This window comes from Eutrigla gurnardus, assembly GCF_963514095.1.
Source record: "Eutrigla gurnardus genome assembly, chromosome: 15".
NCBI lineage: Eukaryota > Metazoa > Chordata > Actinopteri > Perciformes > Triglidae > Eutrigla > Eutrigla gurnardus.
The window spans coordinates 20,382,215-20,396,470 of record NC_139938.1 but is presented as its reverse complement, the minus strand read 5'-3'; the positions used below and the strand labels follow the sequence as shown (position 1 = coordinate 20,396,470).

Sequence of the window (14,256 nt, the reverse complement as noted above, 5' to 3'; positions counted from 1 at the left end):
AACATAAATAAAAGCAACACAACAAATGTATCAATGGTAAAAATCAAGATGAACTCCTACATTAAGATTAATGGCACAGAATGTAACTAAGCATTGAGGTATTGCACTTTTTATTATGTAACTTTGGCTCCACAACAATTCAGGGGTCAAATATTTTTTTTATATTACATAACTTCAGCTACCAGATTCACATTGCTAATACCAAAATACATTAATTATGATTGATCGTTGTAGATTAAGCTGCCTGGCAGTATGTACAGTAATTTAAAAATAGCCACACCTTCGATTAGTGCAATAAAAAGTGATAATAATTACACATTAATAAATACTAATTATACTCCATAATATATATTATTCTGAAATGGGACATGCTGCATCACAAGTACTTTAACATTTAGGACTTTAAAAATTAAAATAAAATAAATGTTCAACCAAAAAGCATTGCCAGATGTGTATGATTTTAACAAACCACTACTTTACTACTTCTACAAGAGTAAATGTTGGTGCTTTTGTTACTAGTAAATTAGCTAAATCGTAAAACAAAAACACTCATATTGTCCTTTTTTAAAATGCGTGTTTAGTAATAGGGGAGCTGCAGAAGCATAGGGGAGCTGCAGAAGCACAGCAGATAGATGTCGACCTTCATAGCAACAGTCAGCTCTTCATGCAGGTAAAATGTAACTTCACATTCTACATTTAAAAAAAACAAAACAGGGAGAAGTTTGTATGAAGGAAGATATTTTTATATTCTTTTATTAAAAGACAAAAGTTGGAAAAAGATTGAGATCTGAAAAAATACTGTATGTCTTTTAAAGACAGCTTGGTCTTGAGCCCTCATACATTGAGGAACTGGATAGTTAAATAAATACATGGCTAACAACCTTTAATTATCATAATTACTAATCAAATAACCTGTTTAAACATTTGAGAAGAACTATAAACATTTGTTTCATGTGACAGAATGTTTATTCTGGCTTTGACTTTGTCTTTTAATTACATTTTATACATTCTTAGTTTTTTTTTATTACTGGTAACATATTGTGGTCGTATATTTTTATGTAATATGATAAGGCAAAATATTTTTGATATTTTCTGGATGTTTTAACAACTGTATTTGTGAATGTAATCATTTTATTACATCTTTATCATTCTATTTGACACAAATTTTAATGTATCAAGCCCCCCCAAGGAGTCTTAACCCCCCACCTCTGGTAGAACACAGATGGGAATATATATATATATGCTATAAAAATATAATTTATAATTATATCGGAGTTCCTCGGAAGCTCAGAGAAATGTCCAGCAGCTGAGCCCCCAGCGCCGCCTGCCCCCCTCCAGGCAGGAACTCTGCAGACAGCTCTCGGTAGGTGCTGCAGACTCTGCGCTCTCGAACATCGTCCCGGCAGATGCCGTGTTTCCACCTGTGCCGCGCCTCGCCGTGCAACACCACCAAAGACCTGCGAGGGAGACGCACGGCCACGCGGACCTCCTCGCCCGCTGCCGGTCCCGACTCGGGCGGACCCCGTTCGAGGGACATGGTGAGCGTAGTGTCTGAGACCAGGTTGACGGTGACCAGGCGTTCCCCCCACAGCCAGGAGTCGTCCAGGTGCGGGTCGATGGCGGAGCCTCGCTCGGGGTGGTAATCCAGATTGCACTGCTCCACCGGCTGGAAGCCGGCTAGACTCGGCTCTCGTTGCATTCGGAGCACCAGCTTTTGGCTCAGAGCTGGAAGTCCACTGAAGCTGCTGATACGCACCTTCCTTTTCTTGAAGTTAACTTTTGGGCCAAAGTCCTGCAACACCAACAAGAAATAATACTTATTTTATTTCATCAGAATATAACAATAACAATGTTTTACAGAATAGGTAGGTAGGTAGATAAAGAGGTGGATGGATGGGTAGGTAGGAAGGACAGACATTTAAAAGTATTTGGGGACTGTCCTCCTACAGTTTGATTGGGTGTGTTGTACAACACATGATTCACATCCGTGAGTGAGTTTTGATTCACTTGTCAGGGCGGGACACGTTAAATAATTTTGATTCTTCCAAGGAAATCATCTAATCAACCGAGATATACCTGCAAAAACATGTTCAGGTGTGCAGGGACTGACTGAATTAAAACAACACGTACACGATGACCTTAAATAATAAGATTAATAAATTGTTTTGAAAAGCTATCAATGATTTATGATGAACACAAATAAAAAGGGGTGCCCTCTTGATTTGGGTTCATGTTGTAATCAGCATAGTTAGTGAGAGAAGGCAAATGTTGCATATTTCAGATACAGTCAATGACCTTCAGGGACCCGTGAGTGATATGAGAACTGCTACTATTTTTTAGCGTTAACTGGTCTGAGATCAGAGGGGGTATAATAACTGTAGAGTGCAGACAATTGACTGCCTGAACCAGTAAGGCAGCTTTGTGACACCGTCCAATTTAGTGTCCTCAAGCCTTTGTTTTCTTGTAATGGGGGAAAGGTTTCCCTGGAAACCCAAAGACATATGTGTATGTGTGTGTGTGTGTCTTCAAGCCATTAAGAAACTACACAGTGAGTTCCACATCACCTGTTTCCTCCGACCGGACTGAGACTCGCTCCACACATCCCGGTCCATCGTGCTTATCAACTCCTCCTCCTCCTCTTCGGTTATGAAGTTCTCCTGCAGGATGACGCCAGGAAAGGGGAAGGACGCCGCGGCCGTTGCATCTTGGCTAATGGCAAGCTCCTCCTCAGGATTGTAGAGAAAATGGTGCACTGTCTTCAGAGGCTAAAACCAAAAAAATTAGAAAAAATGTTAGGTATACAGTCAACATTGATTGGTATTCCTGATAATTTATTTATTAATAATTAAATTTATTTATATATAGTAATTTTAAAAAAATTGATAAAGAAAATATATTGTTGAGAATATGACTGTCACTAAAGTAGGAGAAAAAAGTACAACGTTAGCCTCTGATGTGTTAGAGTATAATATATGAATTAGCATATGCAAAGTGAAAGTAATTGCTTATTAAGTCGGTATGACGACAATTCTGAAACGGAAAACAAGAGGATGTCCTGTGCGGGCACCCGTAGCTGTAATTTTTTAGTGGCGCTAGCAGCAGCTGCGTCCGTTTCCTGCTGATAAAAACAACACGACGTCGATGACAGCTGTTTTTTTAATAAGTCAGATATGTTTACCGTTGGTTCATTTGCCTCTAATTGTCCTTTTCCCTTTGAATTTTCACACTTGAGACACCGCCGGATGCCTTTACAGCCACATAAAGATACGCCGTCGCTGCTAGCAGGAGCCATTAGCATCTTCTTCTTCTTCTTCTGCTGCTGCTGCTGCTGCTGCTGATTCTTCTTCTTCTCTTAGTTTACGCAATATGACGATCCTGTTAAACTAGATAAACATCGCCCCCTAGCGGAAAACGTTGTCAATTGCCTGCCACACATTCTATGAATGTTTAGAAGATTATACATACATATTTACATACATATAGGCATGGCTCGAATAATGATACTAATACTACTACTACGACTACTACTACTAATAATAATAATAACAATAATAATAATAATAATAATAATAATAATAATGATAATGATAATGATAATAATACAATTATAATAATAATAATACAAATAAAAAAATAAAAACGTAATTTATATAGCACCTTTAAAAACAACAGTCTACAGTTGGTGCTTTTTTCAGAATATACACACATGCGGGTCTATACACAAATACGACACACAGCAGAGCAGGAGAATTGATAGGTAGAGTTGAGATGAGGTAAAAACACATTAGGAAGTCAATATTAAGTAAAAATAAAAATATATAAAAGTGTGTTTAAAAAAGTGTTTTAAAATAAGTCACTGTTTCAGCAAGCAACTCTACTTTACTTGAGTACTTGTACTTTATACTTATAAATGATGCATAAATCATCTAAGAGGTTATAATATTATAGGTGAAGCACCACAGGAATAGAGTAATTATTAGAACTCGGGGTAAAAATAAAAACTTCCGTTTTAAAGTCCAGCTAAGCCACGCCCACCGGATGTACGTAGAACGACTTTCCCCGGGAAAGCTCGATTGCTGCGAGTTCACGAAAGGTTGTTGAAGAAGTTTCGGTGAGTAGTTTTATCCATGAATATTAACACATTCACCAACTCAACGTTGGTTTACGTTAGATCAACAACATAGAAGTGAACTAAAAGCGCAATAATATTAGTCTGTCGCGTGTAAAGCTAACGATGTAGCCTCGAGAGTGGCTAGCGCCTCACCTGGCTAGCTAACTCTCTCTGTTGTCGATTTACCTTCATTAATGTATCTTTTTCTCAACAAACGTAACCTAAAACAGACGTCGTCTCAGCTAAATGACTTCTCTGTGTTAACGTTTACACTTGCATTAAACATTTTCATTCACAAAATAAGCTAAAACTCTCATTTTACTATGTAAACAACGAAAGTATTGGTGGAAACATGAAGCAGAGGATTCCATGCAACCACGCTTTGACTGTATCCCTTATATGCATTTAGAAAAAAGGAGATTTGTTATCTAATATAATGTTATTACATTTTACACATTCGATGGTAGCTTATAGAGCAGTATTTAGGATGTATTCTCATAGTGACGTCAGAACTACCTCAGACAATAAACAGTCTTAACAGCAACAGTCCCAGGATTGCTGTTTCCTATATGAAACAAAACAATTTCAACTGTATAATTAATTATATTAGTGAGATACCAGTATATAATTGATTAAATGTAGCTTGTTTAAAGTATATTGAGGGGATGTGGAGGTACGGCAGCCTTGCTGTCCATTGTTGGGACAGACTGGGTGAAACCATTGAGCCATTTGCACCCTGGGGGGCCGTTATGGATGCAGCAGAGCACCCGGACACGCCCACCAGTGATACCTGGGGTGTGGTCTGTGTGTATAACAGACCTGAGCCTCACACGTGAAGACGCTTTCAGACTCTTCAGTTGTTTCTCTGGTATCTGATTAATTGTCACGTATTTTATTACAGATAATGGAGAAAATAACAGAGACGCTTTTACTGGAGAAAGGATCTCCAAAAACCAGCAAACTGGAGCAAATCACGACGTTGAAGTAAGCATGTTTTTTTAATTTTTCACAGTGTTTGTTTATTTTGTGTCAGTTTATTAAAGTAAATTATGCTGAGCTGGATAGAGGAGTTGTTGTATGTTTTGATCGCCCACCTTGTGTGTCTCCTCTTCCGTCTCCAGTCTATCCCGGCTGGGACTGAAGGCCCAGGACTTGCCGGTCCGGCTCCTGTCCCGTCTCCGGTCCCTGGAGCGGTGGGACTTGTCTGGGAACGCGCTGCAGGATTTGCCCAAGAAGCTGGAGCTGCCTTCGCTTCGCTGGCTGGACCTGAGCGACAACCAGATGGAGGACGTCACCTCTCTGGAGTCTCTGCGCGGTCTGGAAGAGCTCAAGATGGAGGACAATCTTTATATCACGGTGAGGACACGGTTGATTTGCTTATAGTTTAATGTTTCAGGGGGGGATATTTTTTCGTAGATTGCATTGTCATCTCCACCATACTTTAAAGGAGTAGTCAGGCTCCGTGAACAGAGTGTAACGTGTTTGATTTCATTGTCTGGGTGGGTTTCTGTCCCCACAGTTCAAACACATGCAGATTGTGTGTCCTGGACGCTCTAACGTGCCTTGTAGGTGTGAACGGTTGTCCATTGTGTTTTGGGTGTCGCCTGCCTTTTTTTTTGCAAATGTGAACTGAAGAAAAGGCTTCAGCCTTTGACTCCCTGCAAGGGATAAACGGCCGTAGATGGTGATGAGGTGGAGCAGACATTACTGCTGGTGAACACTTTGGATATCAGCCGGAGTAGATTAGGAAGCATACATCATTTATAAAGCCATGCAGAACATTTTTAGGTTGTTTCAAAAGGAGCTACATTTGTTCAAGAACAATGAGTATATATATAATTATTATTATGTCTTTATTATTATTATTTATTTATTTTTACGTTGCCTTTTCCTTCCTCAGGTGAGTGATAATTACAAACTGATGGTGTTGTTGCCCAAACTGAGGATTTACAATGGCAAAGACATCAGCACTACTGGCAACCACCTGCGCTACGTCTACAGCGACAACTTGAGGACGCGGGTACGAACCTGTGTTGATTTTGTTTTATGATATTATTAAGACTGCATGGGTAATCCGGTGTTGTAGTCTCAGGCTAGGAATGCATATCTGCTAGTGTACTAAACGCTCTTTGATTATTATTATTATTATTTTTCAGATAATTGCAGTTTGGGAGAAGAGCTTCTCTCTCCCGGATCCCGCCACGGCGGGGAACATGTCGGACCTGGAGACGAACTTTGTGAACGCGGCTCGTCAGCAGGTCAAATACGGGCCGAGTTCAGTCAGCGACTTCACCAAATGGAGGGTGAGTGCAGGATGTGGGAGGCGTTCTGGAAGACAGGGTTCCCAGGGTGCTGGAAATCCTTGAAAACACTTTAATTTTAGTGTGGTGTTTTCAAGGTTGAGAAGTGCTTGAAAAGTCTGTTCTATGTGACGTGACATATATAACAGAGAAGAGAAGATCTCCATATTTGAGGGACAGAAAACAGCATTTTCTGACATTTCTGCATGAAAAATGACTTTTGATGATGAACAGATGATGAAAATAGTTGGTGATTATATTTCTGTGGATCTGTTAGTGGAATTAGTTTTCCTTTCATTTGTGGTCCTTCTGTAAAAAGCTGTCTCCAAACATCATGTTGGTTGTTTAGAGGACAATAACATCTCATTTAATGTGATGAACAAGTGACATAATAAGTAGACTGAATACTGACCATTGGATTGGTACAAAGATGGAGTTTACCACAGCTGGGAGGTGCTGGAAAAGCATGGAAATGCACCTTGAAATGCTTGAAAAGTGCTTGAATTTGACTTTGGATAAGATATAGGAACCCTGGGAACATCTTTATCTTTTGTGTTGCCTTCAGTTAATTTTCAGTAGCTTCCTTTTGTTCTTAGGTGGAGATTATGGCTAAGGAGTATCTGAGCTCGCTGACGGATCCAAAGGAAGAACCAGAGATCCAGGAGTCTAAAGACCCTAAAGAGCACTGTGTAAGATCTTTAAGGATGGCCTGCTTCATTCATAGACAACAGACCTCAGAAGTCATTGCAGTAGTGGTGGTGAAGTAAAGTAAATGTAGGCTGTTGGGTTTTTTTTCCCAGGACGTCTCAACGCCGACCAAGAGAAAACAAATCACATCGCCGGACACGACCATGAGTCTGACGCCTCGCAAGAAATCCCGTGCAGAAATCCCGGCTGAAGCCAGTCCTCGCAAATCCGGCCTCGGCCGTAAACTCCGGACGCTGACGCAGACCGCCGCGGTCAGGATGAGCCCCCGCAAGCTAAGTCAGCCGCCTTCGACCCCCACCAGAGGAGAGACGAGGGCCGAGACGCCCAGGAGAGGCTCCAATGTGAGAGAAAGCAGAGAGGACGATGTGGCTCAGATAAAACAGGAGAACAGAGCGGAGCTGCGGAGAGACGCCGACTTACTGTCCACGACTAAGAGCTGCGGGAAGTCCCAGGTAACCAATCTGCTCCACAATCTGCAGTTTTGATGGTTTAGTATCACATTATGTCGAAGGAACCAATACAATACTCACTTCTATCTATAAGGTTTCCCTAATAGCATTAAACTGACCACAAACCTGGTGGCATTTGAGATCATACTGAAACAAAGTACACACTTCGATGGAAACTAAGTCCTGTGACTTTTGTGTGGGTTATTTTTATTGTGCATATGAATTTGGTGTTTCATCCAAGTGTGAAATAAACAAGAAACAAAAACATGAACTGTTAGAATCTTGAATCTGGCTGGATTCTTAATATACGTACAGATTGTTAAATGTCCAGTTATTAATACTGTCCTGACATGAAAACCCATCTCTCTCTCTGCTTATAATCCTCCTCTCCTCGCCGTGTTTCCCATCAGAGGCCGGTGTGTCTGAAGCCTCTCCACGTCCTCCAGTGTCACAGCAAGCAGGACAGCAAGGAGGACTTCAGCACCCAGCTGTGGGCCTGTGCCTTCCAGCCGCTGCCAGCTTCCACCGGTACAAATCCCATCAGATTCACCAGGGCATCTAAAAGACATAAAGCTTTCCTATAACTCTTTGCATCAAAGAATAATAAAAGTCAACTCTTCCCAGCAGGCAGCGGGGCAGGAAGCCAGCTGGTTGCAACCTGCGGAGGAGACTCTCTCTGCGTGATCAACTGTGAAACCGGGATGGTGATGAAGAAGTACAAAGTTCCCGGAGAGGTTCGCTCCGTTTATTCTCTTTATAACTCTTTTCTAAACGAAGTCAAACATTCATACTGAACATGTTCCCCGCCGCTATCAAACAGGAGTTCTTCTCCCTCGCCTGGTCCACGGTGCTGATGTCCAGGGGGGGCGGAGCCTCGGCTCAACACTGCAGCATCCTGGCGGCCGGCGGGAAGAAGGGGATGGTGAAACTGATCCACCCCAGAAACAACGTGGCCTACGGGGAGTTCAGGGCGTCCCGCAAGGCGCTGTCCGTCCTCCGCTTCAACCACCACCAGGGGAACTTCCTGTTCAGTGAGCCACGCCTACTTCTTATAGATGAAAGATGTTGTCTGTCATCAGACAGATTTAAGGATGCATTTGTTTAAAACATGGACAGTTTATTTTCCCTAATAACAGGGTTGGTACGGGTGCTGGAAATCCTTGAAAACACTTGCATTTTAGTGTGGTGTTTTCAAGGTTTGGAAAGTGCATTGAAAAGCACAAATACACCTTTAAATGCTTGAAAAGTGCTTGAATTTGACTTTGGAAACGGTGTAGGAACCCTGGAATAACTTCAAATAACAAAGAAGCCAAACGGGTTCTCATTTATTGATTTATTTATTAGTCAATTACTGCAAAAATAGTGTTTCTGAGTGGAAACGCGTTGTTTTCTCTTGCAGCCGGATCGTACGATAACAAGATCGTGATGTGGGACATCGGCGGCGTGGACAGCCAGTACAACTACAAAGTTGTGTGAGTATTTATGTTTTTATATCTGACGGCAAATTACTTTTCTTAAAAAAAAATACATTTTTTAACCTATGCAGAGAACTGATTCTTCTGAAATTCTGTAATTAAATCATAACTTTATCGAGGTTTATGCCGTGATATTAATAATATTTCTTTCCCCACAGTCAGCTGCTGATGTTGGAGATCAGCACCACCCCTCTGCACATCTGCCTCCCCCCCGCCTCCCCCGGCTCTCACCTGCTGACCGCCTGCGAGGACGGCCTGCTCTGCTACAACACACGACTCAGCACCAACAACACCACAAAGAGGTAACGGCTTCCACCACCTTTCTCCTCTGCAGCCGGCGTACGGCTGATAAAACATGGTTTTTCCTCAGCCTTTTTGGTGTATCGTGGTTGCCGAGGCGATATTCAGTCGTAACTGGTCATGATTTCAGCATTTAATGGAGGGAGGGAGCATATTCAATCATTTTAATTATTATACTTAAACGCCGCCTCAGCAACTTCCTGCTCATATTCATGAATTCAACCTGCTGAATCTGTTGTATCGCCTGCAGTTTTTCTAACAAAATATGAAATAAATATTGAAATGTGCAAATGATATGTTCACGCTTCTAACTATACAGTCCACTAGATGGCGCCCTGAGGCCCACCAGTTGGTGTGTAGCTGCTTTAGAGTGCAGATAGTTCATTTGGCTGATCCACGCCCCGGTAAAAAAAAATGCTGACTCAGTCATATCCTGTTGACAAACAGCTGGTTTCAGTTCTGTGTTCTACTACACCAATATAATAATGACATTACACTGGAATGTACAATGGTTGTCTGTTTAAAAAAAAAAGAAGGAAAAACACGCTTTATTTGATAATGTCATGGGAAACTATATGAAATGATTCATAACATAATAGTGTGTTTTTGTTCTCATCAGGTCGAAGGAGATGGAGATCACCTTCCCTATATATAAGAAGGAAGACAAAGACAACGACTACCACACCGTCGATGGCCTTAGTTTTCTGACGGATGACATAGTGGGTAAATGAGACCCTCACAGTCCACCACAGTCCACAATGGGACTCATCCCACCCTCATACAATGGGATCCGACGCCCATGAGTCTCTCTGCTCATTTATAGCCGGCTATAAAACATCTTGGTGTATTTTTTCATTCTAACCAATCACAATCAGGACAGTTTTGTCGGCTGTGGAATCTCAATTTCAGTGTAAAATGTCTTAAAATTCCAAAGAAACACCCTCATTTTTACTGGATTTTCTAATACTTGTAGCACTTCTTTTGTGATCCTCTAGCCTCCAAGAACTACATGCATACTTCCATTTACCTGTGGAGCTGGACCAGGACCAGGACCCAGCGGCCCGACAAGAAGGAGGGCACGGTCTGTGCCGTGGTCCTGGCGGAGCTGCAGTGGGCCAGCACCGAGATCCCCTACCTGGCTCTCAACACCTGTCCGGGTGAGTCCCAAGTCAACGAGTTTAGATGCTGCCTCATTACATTGTCCGACTTGTGTTAATCTTTGATAGCCGACGCTGCCTTCAACGCTGTTGAAGCTTCGGCTGCGTTATTTGGTCCAGGAAGGTTAGCAGACGACACCACGTAATTTATTCTTAAAGAACACAGTTGATTCCAGTGGTGCTTAATTAGGTTTTATTTTCCAAAGCTTCTGGTTTTACGGTTAAATATGAAAAGGTGCGAGTTATTGGTAGTGATTCATGATTTTTTAAAATAATATTCCAGTAAAGAATTACGTTAAATACTTAGAAATTGTAATTACAAAAGAGAAAAAACATCTAATATAGAACACAGTATACAGTAGAGTTGTTCTTAATAGTTGGCTGTAAACGGACCATTAGGGCCATACCTTACAGATCCATCTAGAAATGGACAATTTCAGTTTACGAAGAGGCGTCTAAATGCAATCAACTCAAATTAAAATGTTTACAACATTTCAGGAGAAAAGGTACAAGGTGTTGTTGTTTTTTATTTTCTGAACATATTTCTGAACATTTTTTTTCCTCAAGGCCACGGGTGTTGATTGTGTTTCTAAGATACGCCCAAAAACCAGTTGTTTTTCGAGCCAAAATAAATGAGTTACCCGGATGCTGGCGTGCCACATCGATGCATGACTAGATCAGGCGTGAACCTGCGGGGGCTCACAGTGCAGAGGATGTCGTTAACAGCTTGCTGGTAGGTAGATAAACATGCAAGCTGAGAGAAACCAGTTAGGTACGTAACACCAGTATATACAGAACGGGGGTGTGGGAAGTTTTTTTCTTGACTGGCATGCAAGAGAGAGAGAGATAAACTAATGGAGATATTAAAAATGCACTTCTGTTCAAGCAACGTGGCGATATCATCAAACGGAGACGTGTGCAAACAGGTGCAGCTGATTTAAAAAAAAAAAAAACGCCCCTAGCACGGTGCAGCAAAACAGCTGTAAGGCTGTGGAGCGACGATCCATCAAATGTGGAATCACTCAGACGTGAAGCTCTCGCTGGTCATGAACTTGTTCCTGAAACCTGTTTCCTGTAAATATAGGCCATGTATGGGATATATGTGTACTATTGAAGTTATTTTAAAGTCAACGTATTGATGATATGTGCTGCTCAGAATAATGAAATAAGAGATGACCCCTTACTTAGTCTTTTTTTTATTATTAAAATTTATATTATTTTAAACTCACGAAGATATCGCACCTGCAATCACATCTCCGCCTTGTTATTGGTTAAATAAACTCAATGCTGTATGAAAAAGTGAGTTTTAAAAAGGTCATGACGCACTGAAAAAATATAGAAGCCATCGCACTTAAAAAACAACACTAATATCACTTCTTTCCCTGTATTTGCCATCGTCATCGCCAAGTGGTTGAATAGAATCGCTGCAGCCTGAATGTGTGACATTTGATAGGCGGCTTGAAAAGTTATAGAATAGAATTACTTTATTATTACTGGGACATTATTTTGACACAGCAGCAGTGGGTCAGCAAAAAACACTACAACTATAACATAAATATAAAAACAAGATATATACAGTGTATAAATACAGTGCAAATTAACAATAATAAGCTATACAAGACATAAACAATACCTGGATATTTAAACTTTTTTATGCACGCCTTATATCACCTCTTTTCTTTCGCGTTGCGTCGTGGGTCAGATAAAGACGAATGCACGTGCACGCCTACCATCGTCTGTGAAATCAGGCGGGCTCACTGGTGAAACGTGCTCCTCGAGCTGCATTTCCAGTTTGTTTACGTTGTTGTGATGTATTCACTAAACTTTGTGTTCAGATAACGAGACTCCATCCATGTCTGAGCTCATGTATGTGCGCTCTTCCCTCTGTCTTTAGGCCAAGCTTACATAGTATGCGGTGACGACAAAGGCAGACTGTGGACATACCACGTCAACAACCTGCAGAAAACCAGTTTCCAGACTGGGAAACCCATCCTGCCCACTGAGGTATCCATCTGCTGCTAGTTATTTACTTAAAGTGTGATGTTGACCGACGTTTTACTTGTTTTGTCAGATTTCAAGGAATTGATTGTAAGTTCTTGTTTATGTACGCTTTGGCCCGCGTGACGTGTCTGGGAGGTTCACCGGTTATTAGTCAGTTAGCAGACGACACCACGTTGTTTATTCTTAAAAAGACTTCTTAAAGATTCTGGCCGTGCTTAATTTTAGTGTCATCCTTTGATTTGTTTATTATATCCCAGTAAATAATTATTATGCAATGATCAATAGTTAGAATCTCATCATATACCGGATGATTTCCTTTTGTTCAAGTTTTTTGTGTGTTTTTGGCAGGTGCTGGAGTGGCCGACCCCGGTGAGGGACGGCCTCGGCCAGGTGGAGGGCCCCTCCATCAACAGCGTAGCGATGGACCCCGAGCTCCACTTCCTGGTGGCCCTCAGCGACAAGAACATGGTGATCGTGTGGAAGAGGGAGGACGAGTCCTGAACAAACATAAACTGTGACCGCGACTCATGAAGCCAGGTTTTTACACACAAATACCAATTTTTTGGGGGTATTTGAAGTAACTTTTTTCCCGTAAAGAGCAACAGAGACGGACTGCATTGATCCGATCTGGCTATGATTTAAAAAAAAAAAAGAAGCTTTTTCCTTCATCTTCATATTAACTCCACAAAGTTTGTGGCATGAAATGTCAACTTTTGAATTTGCAGACTTTATTACAGATATACAGGAACGTTGCTGCCGTTGGGAATAGAATTGCCTATTGTCGCCATGTGACACGCAATTCTTTGTCGTGCATCTTAAATATTTTCATGTAAATAAATGTTGGGTTATCTTTTTGCAAAATTAGGGAACACAATGTTGACTGAGCCTACGTGAATGTAAAGCCCTCGCAGTACAATATGGTGATCTACGAGACGGCTGCTTTAAAAAGTTACAGCATACAAAATCAGCTAATATCAAATATAAATTATTCAGTTGCTCGTGAGACACAGAAATTGTAAAAAAAAAATAAACGTGTGTAAATTTGAAATATACCTCAACAACTACATTTAAGTCTATTATTATTATTATTATTTCAATAATGCAACATTGACTGTAAATGCAGTTTTAATGGTCTCGAGTGTTTCATTTTTACATTTTTTACAGTCTGCGGTTTTTTAATTTGCAGTTTGTGTATTAACTGTCTCCCCCCAAATGTACATAATATGTGAATAAATGTACGCGATTTGTACGCGTTATTTGAAGTCGTCGTTGCTTGAAGTAATTTAACGTAATGTTCCGATAACAAAAATAAATGCATAAAAAAGTCAGGAGACTTCTGAGAAAGGAAAAAAAACCAGTAAAGTGTGCTCCTACTGTTTTACTGTACAGTACTTTTACTGTACCTACATTTCTGTGTTCTGTTTTTTTTTTTTTCATTTTGTGGAGTTGTACAAATGTCTTGATTTTAATAAATCAAATACCTGGAGAACTTGTATTTTATTCCAACAAAAACACAGTAAAGCTGAAAATATACTACATACATTAAGCCTGATTTATTGTTTTTGTTGTGTTGAGTAAAATAGACTTTTATGAATTATTCACCTGTCCTGCAATGCGTACATTTACTCAAGTACTGCATTTGCTTGAACTGTACTTGTAGTATTTACATTGTAAGCTCCTCTGTACTTCTTTTTTTTTAACATTTTGAATGCAGGATTTATATATAGAGGTTTTTTTTTAAAATATAATACTTCT

General features: G+C 40.6%; 2 protein-coding genes across 4 annotated transcripts; one reads left to right on the top strand and one right to left on the bottom strand.

Moving 5' to 3' along the window:
- Positions 1-469: 469 nt before the first annotated feature.
- Positions 470-3,333, bottom strand: alkbh4 (alkB homolog 4, lysine demthylase). Its single transcript, XM_084028665.1, has 3 exons — positions 3,179-3,333; positions 2,565-2,765; positions 470-1,792 (listed from the first exon to the last, which is right to left on the bottom strand). Exons 1-3 carry the CDS (start codon positions 3,296-3,298, stop codon positions 1,265-1,267), a joined length of 849 nt encoding a protein of 282 aa, XP_083884791.1. The 5' UTR covers positions 3,299-3,333; the 3' UTR covers positions 470-1,264.
- Positions 3,334-4,065: 732 nt separating this feature from the next.
- Positions 4,066-13,980, top strand: lrwd1 (leucine-rich repeats and WD repeat domain containing 1). Of its 3 annotated transcripts, XR_014598473.1 has the most exons (17): positions 4,066-4,111; positions 5,013-5,095; positions 5,233-5,467; positions 6,012-6,131; positions 6,268-6,414; positions 7,008-7,100; positions 7,212-7,571; positions 7,979-8,096; positions 8,193-8,302; positions 8,389-8,599; positions 8,968-9,040; positions 9,202-9,345; positions 9,963-10,066; positions 10,339-10,500; positions 12,395-12,504; positions 12,850-13,753; positions 13,827-13,980. XR_014598473.1 is itself a non-coding variant. In XM_084029862.1 (16 exons), the coding sequence occupies exons 2-16, from the start codon at positions 5,016-5,018 to the stop codon at positions 13,000-13,002; spliced, it is 2,217 nt and encodes a 738-aa protein (XP_083885988.1). In that variant the 5' UTR covers positions 4,066-4,111; positions 5,013-5,015; the 3' UTR covers positions 13,003-13,980. The 3 variants fall into 3 exon arrangements, 2 of the variants coding, with proteins under 2 accessions (XP_083885988.1, XP_083885987.1); XM_084029862.1 differs by having other exon boundaries at positions 8,196-8,302; positions 12,850-13,980; XM_084029861.1 differs by having other exon boundaries at positions 12,850-13,980.
- Positions 13,981-14,256: the final 276 nt, after the last annotated feature.

Bases quoted from the DNA above. Each gene is read 5' to 3' on its own strand.
- alkbh4 (XM_084028665.1), bottom strand. From the start codon at position 3,298: ATGCTAATGGCTCCTGCTAGCAGCGACGGCGTATCTTTATGTGGCTGT. The intron at 2,766-3,178 runs GTAAACATATCT...TTTTGGTTTTAG, and splicing joins TAGAGGCAAATGAACCAACG to CCTCTGAAGACAGTGCACCA. The intron at 1,793-2,564 runs GTGATGTGGAAC...TTGGTGTTGCAG, and splicing joins AGTCCGGTCGGAGGAAACAG to GACTTTGGCCCAAAAGTTAA.
- lrwd1 (XM_084029861.1), top strand. From the start codon at position 5,016: ATGGAGAAAATAACAGAGACGCTTTTACTGGAGAAAGGATCTCCAAAA. The intron at 5,096-5,232 runs GTAAGCATGTTT...TTCCGTCTCCAG, and splicing joins GAGCAAATCACGACGTTGAA to TCTATCCCGGCTGGGACTGA. The intron at 9,041-9,201 runs GTGAGTATTTAT...CTTTCCCCACAG, and splicing joins CAGTACAACTACAAAGTTGT to TCAGCTGCTGATGTTGGAGA.